The sequence below is a fragment of the Lepus europaeus genome, chromosome 6, assembly GCF_033115175.1.
Source record: "Lepus europaeus isolate LE1 chromosome 6, mLepTim1.pri, whole genome shotgun sequence".
NCBI classification, from domain to species: Eukaryota; Metazoa; Chordata; class Mammalia; order Lagomorpha; family Leporidae; genus Lepus; species Lepus europaeus.
In genome coordinates, this window is record NC_084832.1 from 65,535,969 (window position 1) to 65,555,431 (window position 19,463).

The window sequence follows — 19,463 nt, forward strand, 5'->3', positions numbered from 1 at the left end:
AATATGGACATCACAAGGCAGATATACCACATTTTGTGTTTATAATTGCACTAGCATGTCAAGTAGTATTCCAAATATAGAAGACAAAAATATTCTAGGAATTTACAATATAATTTATTGGCTTATTTTATCCACTAAAAATATCTTTCAAATGTGGTACCTGTTACCTACTGGGTAGGTGAGTAGATGTTATGTAGCTCTGAGAAGAATTTGAAGTTTAATGGAGGAAAAGCATCGAAGGCACTGGCTGAGAAAGAATAGATAGGGAAGACTAAGGTTGCTGACAGGGAGTCAGCCTGCGGGAGAGTGATGAGGCTAGTGATCTCGGGGGATTAACTCACAAGAAAATGATGAATAGCAGACACATGCTGATCAGAAGCACAGCCCTGCCTTGGGAGTGTCTTTATGCTCTGTCTTTCCTGGGACACTCCTCCTCCTCCCTCCTACAGAGGAGCCAAGAAAAGCCAGACTTGGGTGGCAAAGGCTGTTTGCCCCTGGGCCAATCTGATTTTCCCAGGAATTTAGGATTTGGAGTTGAAAGTGCCAGTCTTGGCCTAAGCAGGTCTTTTGAACTGGGAACATAAAGAGAGACCCAAGAGCCCTGAGGTGTTTGTGTGCATGGACAAACAAACTGTGAGAGCTGCGCGGTAGCCACAGCGATGGAGGATGTCCCAGGTCCTGGGGGAGAGGAATCCCACGCGGGTGCTGTCTGATTGTTTTCCTTTCTCATCGTCCTAATCCCCCAAGAAGCTGGGCTCAGCTTCTGAATTCAGCACCTACCTATTTGTACTTACGTTCACCCAAGTTTCTCTTAGTTGTGACGGAAAATATTTGAGCGAGCCTAACCCTGATTGTATATATCCTAATTCTCATTTGTTCAGTTTTTCTTGGATCTTTGTTGTCTTTATAAAGGACTGAGCCATGGCCCTATTGTTGCCACTATGGGGTTGAAGTGAGCATGATGTGGGACAAGAGAGGGCTTGGGAGGAGGAAATCAGAAAGCAGTATTTTATCCTGTTTTCTTTAATTTCTCTGTCCAGTTCATTCCGCAAGTGTTAAGTATTTCTTCCATACTCAACACTGGACAGTGTATTAAGGATGTAGTGGTTAAAAATGGCACATACTGGCCGGCGCAGCGGCTCAGTAGGCTAATCCTTCACCTGCGGCGCTGGCACACCTGGTTCTAGTCCCAGTTGGGGCACCGATCCTGTCCCGGTTGCCCCTCTTCCAGGCCAGCTCTCTGCTGTGGCCCGGGAGGGCAGTGGAGGATGCCCAGGCCCTTGGGCCCTGCACCCTCATGGGAGACCAGGAGAAGCACCTGGCTCCTGGCTTCAGATCAGCACAGCGCGCCGGCCCCAATGTGCGCCGGCCGTAGTGGCCACTTAGGGGGTGAACCAATGGAAAAAGGAAGACCTTTCTCTGTGTGTGTGTGTGTGTGTCTCTCTCTCACTAACTCTGCCTGTCAAAAAAAAAAAAAAAAGAAAAGAAAAGAAAAAGAAAAAGAAAAAACTATGTATAAATTCCAAAAAATTTTTGCACCAAAATAAGCTTATATTTCAATCCCATTTTTCCATGTACTTTTTGAAACACCTATGTATTCTTTCAGTAAAGAATGTTCTCTTGGTGTGTCTCACATAGTACCTGCTGATTGTCTTTGACAATACTGAGTTGCAGCCTATACCCCCAGGGCCTGCCTAAGGTTGTAAGAAGGGGCCTTCCTTAGGAGTACACAGTTAAGTTTCATTTGCAGCTATAAATATCATTGTTTTATCCAGTCTTCCAATAGGTACCATTTCAACTAGTATATTTGCATCGTGCCACAGAGAAAAAGCACAGGCAAACGGCAGGCATTCCCACTTTCATAACAGATATTTTAGGTTTACTTTACCAACTGTGTTTGCCATTCATGGGGCTAGACAAAGGAGAGGCGGGGAGGAATCTCTAGCAGGGGCTAGGCCTGTAGGTGCTGGAGGTTGTTCCTCCCTGTTGGAGGATCGGGTGGCATGGCTGGGCTTTATTGCCAGCCTTTCCTCTGGGTATGGAGAACAGGGAGTTCACCTTGGCTGCCAAAGCTGCCGTGAACAGGAAGCGTGAGAGGCCCCAGCTCAGGCTGGGGTGTACTTCTACGGGTTCTGCTGTTGCCAGGCCAGACAGGTGGAATTTACTGTGGCTCCTAAGTGTTTGTGAACTTATCAGTTAACTACCTTTGAGAAGTTATTTTCTCAAAGGTAGTTAACAAAGAAAAAGACACACTTAACATAGCAGTACAACGCCCTGTTTGGTCCTCCTCCCCTCCCTCTGCTTTGGGCAGGTGGGATGGCTTTTGCACAGTTGCGATTGTTCTGGGGCCCCTCAGCTTTCTCACGCATCAAGCCGTCTCTCCATCTGCTCAGCTGACTTTTCAAGCACAGGAAACACAGTTTTGAACTGTTTACATCGTGGTTTTTATCTAAAGCCTGGTTGAGGGAAAGGCTGTTTGTAGTAGGCAGCATGAACATTCATCTAAATTCTGAATTTTGCCACTTTGTGTTAGTGCTTGGTGGAAATGCCTGGATTCATTGTGCCCTTAGCTGACACTGATGTGTACATTTTATGAAATGCCCTGTGGCTGTTTTTGAAGTGATTTTCTATCATAATACACAGAACCGTTTTATAAAGCAGCATGGGGCGGGGAATATTTTTCATATATGAAGGCAAGGGGCCCTTTGCTGTCCCTGAGGGAGAACCTTGCAACCTGTGTGCCACAACCTACTGGGATGGTCCAAGTGGAATACAGGTCCTCTGAGAACTGATCCCCTCAGCTGGGGAGGGAGCAGGGGTACCAGTGGAGGGGAAGGGATCAGTCTCTGCTGTTACTCCAGGGGTATGCACACGTTAAGTTTCTGTGTGTATCATGAGTGAAAAACATTGGGGGCAACATCCCTAAGGACCTGGTACTTGGGCTTCAGAGATAAACGAAACATGATCCTGAATTTCCCAGTGAGACATGGAGCTCATGAACTTTCCCAACAGATCTTTATTTTCGTTTTCTTCTTGTTCTTATGCGTACATTTTCTTACTTCTTTCTGTTGTTTGATATTCTTTTATCTGCTTTTTAAGCCACTTTACAATTCTTTGTGAAATGAGATTGAAAATACATTAGATAAATTAGCTTAGTTCAGACAAATATGCATTACTTCATATTGAAGTATTTAATTGTTTATTTATTTAAATATTTACTTAAGTACTGAGTATTTGGTTTGTAGATTAGAACTTGTGCCTGGTGGAAAACTGGAATTCAGTTTTCATTTTTTGCTACCAATTTGTTGAGTCATTTTGGGCGAGTCATTTACATTTGCTGTGCTTTGAAACTTCATAAATTATTTGTTCTGAAATTTAAAATATTATTTTGGTGATTAGATATACCAAATAACTATTTGTAGAGTATTTTCTTGGTGTTTAAAATATTTACTGTCATTACTAGCATTATCCTAGAGTTACTGGGAAAAATTGGAGTTTGTAATGTTGTGGCTTGGTTTCTTTCCTTCCCCACCTATAATCTTAAGGCAACAGAGAACTTGAAATTGAGGATTTGTAAATAAAAATTGACTGATATACCTTCTATCTGGGATAGGAATGAGTTGTTTGGTATGTAAATTGCAAAAATTAATTTTCCCATTGGTAAAAAGTCTTTGAATAATTTATGACTGCGGGTCATTGGTGTGCTTGTCATATCTCTTCTGTTGGGTTTATTGGAGTTTTGGGGAGAAGTTTATGGGAATAGATGAGTTGCAGAAAAAATTAAAAATTATGAAATTGGCAATTCTTTAGTGATTGTTTTGGTGACTTTTAACCATCTTTAACTCTTGAAAGAGCTTCTTAACAGACTGGAGGAGATATTTGTATAATTGGGAACTGATCATCCTATTTCAAATAACTCCTTAATTCTTGGTTGTGAAGCATAATGCTCTATTTGGTTTTTTTTTTTTTTTTTTTGGTAAAGATTTATTTATTTGAAAGTCAGAGTTACACAGAGAGAGGAGAGGAAGAGAGAGAGAGAGAGAGGTCTTCCATCTGATGATTCACTCCCAATTGGCCGCAACTGCGCCAATCCGAAGCCAGGAGCCAGGAGCTTCTTCCAGGTCTCCCATGCGGGTACAGGGGCCCAAGGACTTGGGCCATCTTCTACTGCTTTCCCAGGCCACAGCAGAGAGCTGGATCAGAATTGGAGCAGCCGGGACTAGAACTGGCGCCCATATGAGATGCCAGCGCTTCAGGCCAGGGCGTTAACCCACTGCACCACAGCGCCGGCCCCTTGTTGTTGTTTTTGATATAGGTTATTATTATGGAACCATTTGTAAATAATTTATTGTTATTATTTTCATTTTTTAAATCAGTAATGTAACATGAAATTTTAACTCTGCATTTACAAAGAAGAAAATATACCCAAGGAACTTATGATTTTTAGTGGAAATGAAGGAAAACCTAAATTATCCAAACTAAGGATACCAGATATTAATTAATCTGAGTAAGTACAGCATTTAGTTAGCATACTGTTGTTTAATTTGACAGAGCATGGTAAAATTTACTACAGTTACATCATTTTACTGTGACTTAAAACTTGTTTGGGGGAAAAAATTACCACTTCTAATTCACTGTAACTTAGACTAGATTTAAAAGAAAACATAAATGATTAGCTTTAGTAAAGTGCATAAAGTGCCGAAGCAGAAAAGTACTTTTTAGTTCTAGGCAATTCAAGTCATAAATATATGTGTGCTTAATAAAATAAAACATAGGTTGAGTACTGCAGATCTAATATATATATTATCCTATGACAAAAAGGACTGACTGAAAGGTCTGTGAGTTAAATCCTTGCCTTGTGAGAATGGAATTGCTCTGTCAAAAGCCCTCTTATCAGGAGATCCTGGCATTTCACTTAACCACTATACCTTTAACACCTGAAGTTTTATTCACAGCTATTCCAACCATAACATCTCACGAGGAAGATTAGTGTCTCCTGCCAAATAACGCCTCTAGTATCGTAAAGCAGTTGGTGTGATTGAAATCCACAGCTTCACCTTCAATGAAACTTGTGTGTATTTGACCAAAGTTCAACCAGTCAGCAAAGGACAGACAATAAATTAGTCTCACAAAATGAAAGAAGTATAGGTATAAGGAATAGAAATTATGTAACTTATACCCAAAAGGAAATATTTTGAGAATGGTTCCTTTCAACTACATTTTTTAGAAAAAGTGAGGGCAGTGTTATATGTATACACACACACACACACACATACATACACACACACACCACCTGTTGGACTAAAGTACTAGAAGCACACTAACCAGTTTTTCTCCAATCTGTTTAATTGTAGACTCTGTTGAGGTTGACGTTGGTCTCTCGAGGACCCTTTGTCTAGGGCTCTTGAGCTCCACCCTTCAAATTATATAATCATTAAAATAATCAGCCATACTGGGGTTTCTCTTTATTTTATTTTTCCCTGAACTTTAAACCGACTACCCACCTTAAATTACAAACACTTCACTTTAAAAAACACTCAAATGTTCTAAAGTATTTAATTTTAAAGGTGAGAGTCTGACACACCATTAAAGTCCAAAGTCCTGATACTAATATAAAAGAATAAAAAGTCTCATTAGCCATACACTTGCACACATTGCTTTTCTATCTTATTTGTACCTTTCACTATCTTCTCAATTTTGCCAGTGGACTTCTTTTGAATGTCATTATTTTGGACAGGACAAGTAGATGGGAAATCTTATTCAGATGGTATGGAAAATGAGTTCTGTATTATATTATCAAGAAACAGATAGTTTCCCTCCTACATTTCAATGAAAACAGAGGGGAAAAAATAGGAAGCTAGGATACAGTATCAACGTGACCGTGGCAAGGCCTTGAATTTCTCTTATTGGGTCAGTCAGAGCAGTCTCAGGCAGACTACATATAGCATGATGTATGTGAGAGGCCTTGACTGGGGCGGGGGTGGGAGGTCCCTGCCACAGAGCTTATTCAGTGTGGTTGTCATTTCTCGTGGGCAAGCAGGTAAAGATGAGGGGAATGAATATATCTTCACATTTTGTTCCTGCTGCATTTATCTCATCAGAGTCCAGGGTTGGGTTTTTGAAAGAGGAAGTCAGCAGAGGGCAGCTCTGCCTTCCTGGTCAGCCACTTCACTTGCTCTTTGGAGAAAGCAATTTAAGATGGGAGAATCAAACAGCTTCCCAGCCAGTTTGTGTCTGACCTGCGTGTTTAGCCACATAGCATTTAAAGCAGAGTTCTTACTTGTGAAAGTATCCCATGTTTGCAATAGAGTTACGATTATGCCTAAATCCTTTTTGTTTTGTTTCCCTTATTGCTGAAGGATTCCGTTTGCCATTTTGCTAAAATGACCTCTACTGTCTTTTGTCTCATTAGTTTTCTCCAATTTTGCCCTTTTGAAATCTGCATTGCATGGCTGGAAGCTGTTTTGTGTGGGCCTCAGCAATAGGCTTTCAGAGGTGGCTTTTTTGTTCATTTTGTTAAGGTCAGGTTAGAAAGATCTCTGTGTCAAAGTTTGTCTACTCCCCTGACTACAAAGGGAAAGATTTACTGCAACCATCAGTCTGGACACCAATATTCTTATGGATCTTATCCCTGCCTCTTTAGCCCTGCGAAGGCCTATGGGTGACCAACCCAGGGCCTGCTCCTATGGGAATGTGAGAAATGATTTAAGGAGCATCATAAAGCTCGCCTACCAAATCCTTTCCCTACACACAAAGGCAGGTTTGCTTACTGTTTCTCCATAATACCTCTCTCAGTTAGTGGCTGTGCCTTTGGGGGTCACCTGAGCTAATGCTGAAAGCTCTGGTCCTCTCCTATCTAGAACATTTTAGGTTCAGGCATAGGAGTTCTAGCACAGCAGGATTTTTGTAAAATTTCTTCTGTTTAAGCTTCTTATAGGAAAGGTATTTTGTTTTTCAATTCTGGTGGTGGTGGTTCTCACTATACATAGAGTCGAACCAAGGAAGTAAAATTGTCTTACACAGTTCCTAAATGTAGCTGGTATCACAATACATCAATTCCTTGATGGAAGCAATAATACCTTATATATCACTGTATGCCTGGAACATGATAAGCATTCTATATTTTTGTTGAAAGAATAACAAGAAATATAGTAAATAGGAGGAAAAAACAAAGGCTAGAGAAATAGCTACGTAGATTCAAGGGTAGCCTATGCAGTGTTATTAAAAACAAAAAGTCTTTTAAATCACAGATCAGAAGGTTTTCTGACTATAGCATTCTCAGATATGAACTTTGGAGGAAATCATGTAGAAAATACTTTCAGATGATTCCACGATAAGGGTGCTTGTTGGCTAGGCTCTACCGTCAGGTTTTGCTTTATGTTCATGCTACATCTTAATAATTAATTAGGCATTTAAAATTAACCTTTTTTTTAAAAGATTTATTTATTTGTTTGAAAGTCAGTTACACAGAGAGAGGAGAGGCAGAGAGAGAGAGAAGAGAAAGAGAGGTCTTCCATCTGATGGTTCACTCCCCAAGTGGCCGCAACTGTCGGAGCTGCACCAATCCGAACCCAGGAGCCAGGAGCTTCTTTCAGGTCTCCCACATGGGTGCAGGGTCCAAGGACTTGGGCCATCTTCTACTGCTTTCCCAGGCCATAGCAGAGAGCTGGATAGGAAGTGGAGCAGCCAGGACTAGAATTAGTGCCCATATGGGATGCTGGCACTGCAGGTGGCGGCTTTACTGCTACGCCACAGCACCGGCCCCCAGTAATAGATTCTTTACTTACTGCCTCAACTGTTTAATAGTTTTCTTTCCACATATGAGAAATCCTACTCAGAGCTTATGTATTCTGTTTTGTGAATATAGCAAAGAATTTTTAATAAGTGGTGTTTTTCTTGAACTGGCGCCCATATGGGATGCTGGTGCTTCAGGCCAGGGCATTAACCTGCTCCGCCACAGCGTTGGCCCCCTAAAATTAACTTAAATTTGGACAGCAAAATAATAAGATTAAAGACAGTGGTGCAGATATGATCTTATCACTTGAACACAAGAACTGTGCTTAATGTGTGTTTCTGTGTATATGTACTTTTACATAGTTGTAGTTTGTCTTTTGCTCTGTTTTACTAACATGATAATGTTCCATGAAATCATTAGATTTTAATTCTTATCACATATTATGAGATTATGAGAATTGGCATCTTAGCATTTGTGTAGAAATTGTGCCAAATAGTACATAGGCCAAGATGAGTGAGACCAATGTTCTCAGGGCAGTGCATTCAATATCATCTGACTGTTGTTTCTCAGCAGTGTACTTTCGGGAATCTGGTTTTGTTTTGTGATTGAACAGAAAGAAGCTGGTCGGCTATGCTAATGGAAGTTTTTAGGGAAATGTCTTTTTTGTATGTTTTTATTTTCCGAACATTTCATGATTGAAGATTAGAAAAATAAATATTTTAATCAGTTTAGAAAATCTTTTGTTGTTGTCGTTCAGGGCTCTTTTTAGAGAATGAAAAATAGTTACTAAATGATGTGTTTATGAAGTGGCTCTGTTGGTAGAACTTGAAGTTCTTTTATAGTTTAAAGATAATCTAAGTTGGGTGTTTGAAAATGAGACTGTGTTTGAAATATGCCTTTGAACCTTCTCCAGCTTTTTTCCCCCGTGTGTCCTTGAGTAAGACATCTAATCATAACTGTGAAAAGTAGGAATAAAAATATCTGATGTTGATTATGATTATGATGATGAATAGTTCATGATCTCCAGGGCTACTGTGAATATGTGGGCAGACATTTAAACATTGTGTTGGGCTCTTTAGAAGTCGTTTCAGTATGGAGTAAACTGTCAAAAGGCCCGTACTCTTAAGAACAAGCACACGAAAGGAAGGCAGGAACCTGGAAGTTGGCAGGTTAGTAAACACTCATTGGCCACAGGTAGCTTCATAGCTTAGTACTCAATTTATTTAGTCTCAGATGTACTCAGGCAGCCAATCTTGCAGAACAGGGAGTCCCAGTCCAGGATTGAGTGTACTGACCCATCTCTCTTTCCTGCAATGCCTAGTCCTGTATTGATTTCATTGACTTTTAGATTAAGACAAATCCTCATTCATTTTCAATCAGAAGCCTCCAGCGTACCCCCTGAATAACAAGAGTAGAAGACTCCTTTAGTTCACATGCCCCTTATAAATTCTGGGTCAAAAATAGATTTCTGTACTAGCATGAGTACGTGTATGTGTGTGGGAAGGGAGGCGGGGTGATAATGAGATCTTTCTTCTGCGTCCATAGTTCAGAAAGGATAGGTTATTTCTGTTTAAGATGGGCTATGAGTGGAAGAGAGAGATTGGTGAAAGAAAGATTACACAGCACAAAGCATTGTTGATCTAATCAAGCAAATTTACACTAATGTTTACAGAACAAGCTGGGACCAAGTCCTTGGGAACTTGCCCGGTTTGCTGTAGTCCTTGAAAGATAACTGAAAAACTAGGGGTTGGTTGTAAAGTTACTGTTTTTATTTTTTCATGAGTGAGAGTTCCATGAACTATTTCAGGAAATGGGGAGGGGGGAATACGATGCACTTTTATCTAGTTAGGCACTCCTGAATCGAAGAGAATCATCGTTTTGTTAATTTCATCAACATGTTCATTTCTTTCAGCTCCATGTTCATGCATGTCTTTTAACCCGGAAACAAGAAGACTGTCCATAGGTCTAGACAATGGTACAATCTCAGTAAGTACACATAAATAAGATTTCCGGTTGAAATACTTCCCTTCCTGTGGGATATGTCTATTATTGTATTGAGTTGTTTATTGGAGTTTTCAAATTAAGAGAATCATTTTCTTGTTAAGGAAAGTACTCATTGCAAGGGTAGCACATTATGGCAAGGGAGAGATGCTGTGCAGGGTGAGCTGTATTTGATCTCTGCTTACATGCTGACAAGTCCAGCTTGCCCTGCATGGACACAGAGGCCAGGCTGGGGCGTTAGGAAGCCAGCGACTACGCCGCATGAATCTGCAGTAGTGAGACAAGCTGTGCCACTAGCCTTTCTGTGATACTGAACTTTGATCAGATGGTTAACGGCGATGTCCTGAGCTTTCCCACACGAGCGACAGAACATGGGGGAAATGCTTTCTCTTCCATCTGCATGTCTGGTCTTGTCTTCTGATACTCTGTGTTCTTCCCCTCTTCCTTCTGCTTCTCATTGTTTTCTCACCTCCCTCTGGCATGCGAATGGAATTCTGTAAATTTCTGTGGATCTGTAAAGGAAGCATAGAATCTAGTCTATAGTTAGATTCAGATAAATATTAGACCTTTTGACTATAGATCTTGGGGGAACTGAAGCGATTCGAGATTGGAATTTGGGGTTTTATTCACCTTCATAATCTTTATGCATACAAATGCTTAGTTCCAGCTAGTCTATTAACTGGTAACAAAGCTGATCTGGCAGAGAATTATCAAGTAGTGCCTTTACTGCTGGGCAAGGGGAATGCATACATTTGAAGGCCCTGCTCTGGTCACACCTCACCACAGGGTGAACATCTGAGGAGCCAAGAGGCCATGACCAGCCTAAGCCCTCATTCCCCCAACCCTGTCCTCTGTGCTCAGGGACTTGGGATTTTCCTTCCCCCAAACAGCTGAGAACCTGCGCTTCCAGAGTCTACATGGGCCTGTTCCGTGTGTTTGATAAAACCAGTGAATGTGAGAAGTGGATAAGGGACAGCAGGTTTAGGTATGTAGGATGTCCAGATATGTGTGCAACACCCTGCCTAGTGTTGGCAGGAATGGGGAACGGAAATAGTAGGAGGGGTGCTGGCCCTTTCATGTCACTGTATTATGAGGTAGAACCTCAAGGAGTCTGAGAATTCTAAATTTCAACCTGACCTGCTCTTGCAAGTATATTTATCAGTTTTAGAGGCTAAGACTATATTTTATTCAATAGCTTGACTTGCCTTGTAACTTTTTTTTTTCTTTTTTTTTAAATTTATTTGACAGATAGAGTTAGACAGTGAGGGAGAGAGACAGAGAGAAGGGTCTTCCTTCCGTTGGTTTACCCCCCAAATGGCCACTACAGCCGGAGCTACGCCGATCTGAAGCCAGGAGCCAGGTGCCTCTTCCTGGTCTCCCACGCGGGTGGAGGCACCCAAGCACTTGGGCCATCCTCCACTGCCTTCCCGGGCCACAGCAGAGAGCTGGACTGGAAGAGGAGCAACTGGGACTAGAACCCGGTGCCCATATGGGATGCCGGCGCTGCAGGCAGAGCATTAACCAAGTGAGCCATGGAGCTGGCCCCTTGCCTTGTAACTTTTAACTGTATAGACATGTGGCCTGTGGGCCTCCATTTATAGTCTTGCCCTGGTTCCTGCTAATGTTCGAGATGGGTTTAGCATTTTCTATCTGATCTTTGGTCGAAAAGTTTGTTCGGAGGCCTTTATGGAAATATTAACAATATCACTAAATATAATTTATACTACTGACAAATATTTGTGGAATTTCCATAATATCCATTGCATTTGATAGATCTGTAAACTCTTTTTCTTAGGAGGACAGAAGAAAGGTTTATGGCACATATCTTTGTCTACTTTAAGGAAAACCATTTTTTATTTTCTCAGTTTTTTATTTTTAAAAATGTATTTACTTGTGAGGGAAAGGGAGAGACAGACAGACAGAAAGCCCCCTTCTACTGGTTCACTCTCCAGTTGCCTGAAATGGTCCCAGGCCAAAGTTAGGAATCAGGAACTCAATCCAAGTCTCCCAGATGGGTGTTAGGATGCCAATTACTTGCACCATCACTGTTGCTTACCAAGGTCTGCATTAGTAGGAAGCCAGAATCAGGAGCTGGAGCCAGGTAGTAAACCCAGGCAAACTCCCATACTGGATAGAGCTTCTCAACCACTGGGCAAAATACCTACCAACCGTAGGAGAGTTTTTTTAAAAGGAGGAGGGGATTAAAAAGAGGTAAATTTATTTTCAAAAAATAAGGAGAAATAATTGGATTGTTCAATGAACTGAATGAAGTATTTATTACAAAGGGAATCTGAAAAGAAAGACTGAGATCCACATGTTACCCAACATGTCATAGAAGAGTGTGCACAACACTCACTGTACATGAAAAGACTTGGTGTATATAACATATGTGTGGTTCTTTGCACTTTTGAAATCAATGCAGGTGCTTAATGGCTGCTTATAAATTTGGTTTTGAAGGCAAGAAAGTTGAGCACTATAAGTTATAGAGAGCTGTAGCTATTTATTATATATAAGAGGAGAAACCATCTTAGCCATTATTCTTGTAGTGAATGAAACTGCCAGGGAGCAGTAGCTTCAGTCAGGGACATGGACTCTGTCTCCTCCCTAGTCCTGTCAGTACAGTGTTGAGATAACAAACTACTTTTCTGATGTTCTGAAAAAGAGTGAGGGCGCTGGCTTGTGCGAAATAATTTCCTTAAAAGTACCTCCTTAACAATGTTGAGGAAAATGAATTGCATGCTCTACCTATTCTCATCTAAAGATGTATAAAGAACTGTAAGTTAGGCAAAGATACATTGAGAGAGCAGCATGTTTAAAGTCCAGGATTCTGAAGTAATAGATTTTTTTTTTAAAGATTTGTTTATTTGAAAGGCAGAGTTACAGAGAGGCAGAGGGAAGGAGGGAGAGAGAGAGAGAGAAAAAAAAAAGAGAGAGATGTCTTCCATCTGCTGGTTTACTTCCCAGATGTCTGCAACGGTCAGAAGTGCGCTGATCCGAAGCCAGGAGCCAGGAGCTTCTTCTAGGTCTCCCACATTGGGTGCAGGGGCCCAAAGACTTAGGCCATCTTCTGCTGCTTTCCTAAGCCATAGCAGAGAGCTGGATCAGAAGTGGAGCAGCCGGGACTCAAACAGGTGCCCATATGGGATGCCGGCACTGCAGGTGGCAGCTTTTACCCTATATGCCACAGCGCTGCCCTCCCCCCCCTCCCCCCAATTAGCTTTTAAGGCATCTCTCAGATGTTACTTTTACTGTTTCTTTTAATATATTTTTTGGCAGATGAGTTGTACCAATTGAAATTAAAACAATATTCAGCAAGTTAGCTATATGGTATTGCTTATTTAACTTTTGTGGAAGTTTTTGTTTTGTTTTGTTTTGTTTTTGTTGTTGTTGTTGTTGTTGTTGTTTTTGAGAGAGAGAAACAAACACAAAGGGAGATAGAGCTATTATCCATTGGTTCATTCTCCAAATCCCCAACAACTGTCATGGCAGGCTGAAGTTGAGAGCTGGAAACTCAATACAGGTCTCTCACATAGGTGTCAGGGACCCAGCTAATTGATTCATCACCTGTTGCCTCCCAGGGTCCACATTGGCAGGAAGGTGGAATTAGGAGCTGGATCTGGGACTTGAACCAGGTACTCATAAGAGGACACAGGCATCCTAACTGGTAGCTTAACCAGTAGGCCAAATGTTTGATCCTGTGAAATGTTAAGTTTTTCTCTTCTGCTAGAGTGTTGAGGACTTGGTTAATCTTTCATTCATTTCTTAGTGTGATCCCTTGTATAAATTAGGGACTCAATGAATAATTTGTTAAATAAATTTCTTGATTAAAATATAGATAATTGGGGCCTGTGTTGTGGTATAGCAGGTTAATTCATCACCTGCAATGCTGGTATCTCATATGGGTGCTGGTTCAAGACCTGGCTGTTCTACTTCCAATCTGATAATGCATTTGGGAAGTTAGCAGAAAATGGCCCAAGTGCCTGGGCCTTTGAACCTATGTGGGAGACTCAGAGGAAGCTCCAGGCTCCTGGCTTCCACCTTCTACAGCCCCAATCACTGCAGCCATCTGGGAAGTAAACCAGTGGATGGAAACTCAATCTCTCTCTCTCTCTCTCTCATTGTAACCCTGCCTTTCAAAAAAATACAAATAATAATAATAATAAAAAAAAACCCAGACACTTGATTATAGTACAAAAATTGTAGTTGGTTGTGACAAGCACCCACTTAAATTCTGGCATAGTTTATGTGTACAATTCTATTACTATTCAAAATGGTTTTCAGAAGGAATTACCTTATATAGAGGAAAAGTTATGTGAATGATTTAATTTCTCTTGAGTTTTCAGAAATATCTTCTGTTTTAGTATTGAAAGAAGTCAGATTGTTTTGACTGCTATTCATGCTGAAGAGAACTTTCATATTTTTAATTGCTATGCCTCTTATTTCTAGGTAACAAAACATTTAAATATCAGTAGTGAACAAAAGATGATGCTCAGTTCTAATATAGTGTGGCTTCTGGTCTCAAGGACTTTATAATTCAGTTGGGGAGACTATGAAAAAAAATGAAGTTGTGAAATAATTACATCAGAGTAGGCAAAAAATAGTGAAAATACGGGTACACTAGTGAGTGTGATGCTGCCAAGGCAGTGAGGTCTAAAGAGAGTGGCAGGGAATCATCTTGAAAGCTCCATGGGGAAATGCGGGTGAACTGGATGTAGAAGATGGACTAGGGTTTGAATATCTAAAGATGAGAGAGTAACATTTCAGGCAGAATTATTGGCACAGGGGCAAAACATGGGGATGAGAAGGGGCAAAAAATGTTTGGAGAGAGATCAGCCAATTTGGAAAGAGGATTAATGCAATATTGTGAAAGTCTTAACTCAAGATGAGTGGTTAGCATTCCTCCCACCCACCCTGATTAGCTTAATTTCCATTAAACTGATTTTCACCAACTCTATTGGATAATAATGGCTGGAGGATAGTCAGAGAGATGTTTATATGCTCATGTTTATAAATATATATTTTCTTCTTCATCAAAATTACTATGGGGGAGTGGGTATTTAGGCTAGCAGTTAAGACACCTACATCCCATATGGAGTACCTGGTTGGATTCCCAGCTGTGGCTCCCAATTCCAGCTTCCTATTAATGCCAATGCTGGAAGGTAGCAGTGATAGTCTAAGTGATTGGGTTCTTGTCATCCACGTGGGAAATCTGGATTGTGTTCCTAGTTTCTAGCTTCTAGCCTTGGCCCCAGCCTAGCCTTGGCCATTGCAGGCATTCGGAGAGTTATAAATATCTTGCCAAAATAAATGCATCATCATTCAAGATTTTTTTGAATACCCCAGAACATCTCTGTGCTGTGATGGTTAATCTCATGTATGTGTTACATTTGGTGAGGATGAGAGGAAAGGCTTGCTGTATATAATGATTAGCAGCTAGAATGTTTACTATTATGTAAATAGTTGGTATTGACCATGTGTCTCGGTCTGTTTGGTGTTACTATGATAGAATGATACAGACTGGGTAATTTATAATAAACAGAAATTTGTTGACTCACAATCATGGAGGCTAGGAAGTCCAGGGTAGAGGGGGGCTGTATCTCATAAGGACTTCTTGCTGCATTATAATGTGGCAGGGGGACAGAGAATGAGAGAAAGGGAGGGAGGGAGGGAGGGAGAGAGAGAGAGAGAGAGAAAGAGGAGGCACACTCGTCCTTTTATAAGGAACACACTTCCCACATTGCTGGCTTGAATTCATTCATGAGGGTTGTGACCCCATGACCCAGACACTTCCCACTGGGCTCCACTGTCACATTGGAGTTAAGTTCCCAACACATGCTTTTGGGGGAATGCATTCAAACCATAGCACTGTGAATGGATTTGTTGTTGTTTGGTAGTTCTTGTGATAATTACTCTCTTATACTATATATTACTGTTTGTTTTCAACTGGAGGATGGAAAAGGAATGAGAGCTAAACATTTATTGATCATGTTTTAGGCACTCTGCCTTACACATATTGCCCCATCCCAACTTTGTGGTAATCCTTTGATGTAGGGGGTATTACTCACATGTCCCAGAGAAGGAAATTAAGGCCTGGAAGGTACACATACCTTCACTGCTTATCTAGGCCCCGCTGATGTGGGGACTCTTGTCCATATTCCTTGAGGCCTAGTTTATTCTCTGTTTATGATTCTGTGTCCTTCCTTAACTGTGGACAGTATGTGCCTGAGGAGAGAGACTATGTCTGCTTCAGTTTTGTATCCTGATAAGTTTCTGGGACTCTTTGGTGCTTTGTTAAATGTCAGTTAAATAAAAGAAAGAAGACATTTCAACTCATGGTAAACATAGTTTAGCAGTAGGCCAACAGGGCAATTATGCTCTCAATAGGTGGCACAGTATGAGCAGATTGACTGCTTTGGACATGAAGAAGTTGAAATCCTGCTCTCCTTCTTGAAAATCATATATAGATACATTAAACAAGGAAATAAGAAACAATGTGGAAATATGCCATGTTCCTGGCAGTTTTTTGAACCCTAAAATATGCAATTAATACACCTTTCATTGCTTCTTGCCCATCTAAGACTAAAAACTTGAGAAACTTTTGAGGATATTGAAAAAATGTGCCTTCTCACATAGTTTGTCATTATTTAGAGATTTGCATTTTGCAAGTTAAATTAACAACTTTGAAAGTTTCACTGTTTCCATCTCTTTCACTATGGTATTCTGTTTGGAAGATATGTTCTGAAATCATGTGATGTGGTGGAATTAGTGATGGACTGTCTTGACAGAATCTCGTGGAAGGGGATTGTGTATCATAGGTAAGAGAGTACTCAGGCCAGGAGTTCTCATTGTAGCAGGGAAGTGTGTCCTGACTCCAGAAGCTTAAAGAACAGGAATGTAATTTCTGTAAGAAGATATACTACTTTTGGCCGGCACCGCGGCTCACTAGGCTAATCCTCCACCTTGCGGCGCTGGCACACCGGGTTCTAGTCCCGGTCGGGGCACCGATCCTGTCCTGGTTGCCCCTCTTCCAGGCCAGCTCTCTGCTGTGGCCAGGGAGTGCAGTGGAGGATGGCTCAAGTCCTTGGGCCCTGCACCCGCATGGGAGACCAGGAGAAGTACCTGGCTCCTGCCATCGGATCAGCACGGTGCGCCGGCCGCAGCGCGCCAGCCGCGGTGGCCATTGGAGGGTGAACCAACGGCAAAAGGAAGACCTTTCTCTCTGTCTCTCTCTCACTGTCCACTCTGCCTGTCAAAAAAAAAAAAAAAAAAAAAAGAAGATATACTACTTTTTAAATAAAAAGGAGAAATTGGGGCCAGCGCTGTGGTGTAGTGAGTAAAGCTGCTGCCTGCAGTACCAGCATCCCATATGGGCACTGGTTTGTGTCCCAGCTGCTCCACTTCTGATCTAGCTCCCTGCTAATATGCCTGGAAAAGCAGCAGAGGATGGCCCAAAGTGCTTAGGCCCCTGCACCCATGTGGGAGACCCTGAAGAAGCTCCTAACTCCTGGCTTTGGATCCACCCAGCTCCGGCCATTTGGAGAGTGAACCAGTGGATGGAAAATCTCTCTCTCTCTCTCTCTCTCTCTCTCTCTCTCTGCCTTTCAGATAAACAAGTAAATCTTAAAAACAAATTTCCCTCTTTTGAAGTATAACATTTAGCTTACTGTAGAAGGAAATCTAAGCTGTTTTTGTTACCTGAAACCAGGATTTTGAACTTCAAATGCTTTTATTATATTTGGAAGAGCTAAGAAGTTACAGTGTTTGGGACAGTCCTCCTATCTGAGTACAGCAGTCTCCCCTCCTCTATGGTTTCTTTTGCTGTGGCTTTCAGTAACCTGTGGTCAACCATGGTCTGAAAATAGTAAATGGAAAATTCCAGAAATAAGTAGTTCATAAGTTTCAAATACCTTTTATTTCTGCATATTGCTTTAATTATTTTATGTCAATATTAGTTATTGTTGTTCATCTCTTACTATGTCTAATTTACAAACAAAAGTTTATCATAGGTATATATGTATAGGAAGAAGCAGAGTATATGTAGGACTTGGTACCATCTGTAGCTCCAGGCATCTACCAAGGATCTTAGAACATACCCACCATGCATAAGGGAGGACTACTGCATTTCTTTGAGATCAGGGTGAGTCATTGCCAGTTGCAGCATATCAGTACCTGGTATACTAGCTTCCTAGCACTACCATAACTATGTATTGCAAACTGGGTAGCTTAAAACAACAGAATTTATTTCCTCATTATTCCAGAGGCTACAAGACTGAAATCAAGATGTTGGCAGACCATGCTCCTACGGAAGGCTGTAAGAGAGAATCCTTCCTTGCTTTTTCTTAGCTTCTGCTGGCAATCCTCAGTGTTCCTGGGCTTGGAGACGCACCAGTGCAATCTTGTCTGCATCTTCACAGGCTCTCCTCTCTGTGTCTTCATGTGGCATTTTTTCTTTTAAGATTTTATTTGAGAGGTAGAGTTACAGACAGAGAAAGGGAGAGACAGAGAGGAAGGTCTTCCATCCACTGGTTCCTTCCCCAAATGGCTGCAACAGCTGGAGCTGGGCTGATCCAAAGCCAGGAGTCAGGAGTTTCTTCTGGGTATCCCACAGTGGATGCAGGGATCCAAGGACTTGGGCTATCCTCTCTCTGCTGCTTCCCCAGGTGCATTAACAGGGAGCTGGATGGGAAGTGGAGCAGCCAGACTCAAACTGGCACCCATATGGGATGATAGCGCTGCAGGCAGAAGCTTAGCTTACTGTGCCACAGTGCCAGCCCTTATGTGGCCTCCTTATAAAGTTACCAGTCACTGGATTTAGGACTTCCTCCAGTCCAGTATGACCTCATATCAAGTAATTACATTTTCAAAGACTCTGTTTCCAAGTAAAGTCACATTCTAAGGTTCAAGGTGGGCATGAATTTTGGGAGGACATCATTCAACTCTTTTTTCCTGGTAATGTAGCTACAATGTTACCCTAACAGTGTTCTAAGAGTTGATTTGGAACCAATTTTGTGAATATGAGGTATGATGCCTTCAGGAAGAAGTGTCCAAAGATATTAAAAAAGGATGACTTAAATTCCTTCTGTGAAAGAAAAGAAGATATTAGAATTGAAAAGTCTCTTAATTCTTCTGCATCTAATGCCACCTCCTCTAGGTTAAGTAATCTATTGGCTAAGGCACATGGCAAGATAGTGTGGCAGAGCTAGGACTTCCTTGACTCTGGACAGATTTGCTTAGTATTATACCAGGCTGATTCTTCATACAACCAGGACAGCCCAACTGTAAGAACTTCCGTAATGAAATTGGGAGCTTGCAATGGGAGTTCATGTAATGCCATTTATCTAGCCATTATTTTTAAAAGGGATGGAAAAAAAGAATTTGAGCATTGAATTTAACAAGGTTTTTAAGATGAGTTTTTTATTACTGTAGGCTATAATGAACCTACAGGGAACAAACCCACATGGTGAGGTCACATTCTGTAGTGATCACACGTGGCCTTTGCCTGTGCCTAAGCTGTGTGTACAGTTGGTCCATTCCTGCTGGAGAGAAAGTCTCATGAAAACCTTCACCTTGATTAGCTTGGAAACAGCAATGCCACAGAACACTCCAACTGCCAGTCATCGCGATGCACTCCGAGGTTTGTGCTTTTGAAGATCTTGTTTTAGAATTTCCCTGCCTTTCTTTTCTTTTTTTTTTTTTTCCTGTTTAATTTATTTATTTGAAACGCAAA

General features: G+C 41.3%; 1 protein-coding gene across 1 annotated transcript in view; it reads left to right on the plus strand.

The window, feature by feature from the left end:
• Window positions 1–19,463, plus strand: part of WDFY2 (WD repeat and FYVE domain containing 2) — a 194,522-nt gene that overhangs the window by 77,113 nt on the left and 97,946 nt on the right. Inside the window, exon 3 of the mRNA XM_062194250.1 lies at window positions 9,648–9,721. Within this exon, the coding sequence (XP_062050234.1) occupies window positions 9,648–9,721 (74 nt within the window). The remainder of the gene's footprint in view (window positions 1–9,647; window positions 9,722–19,463) is intronic.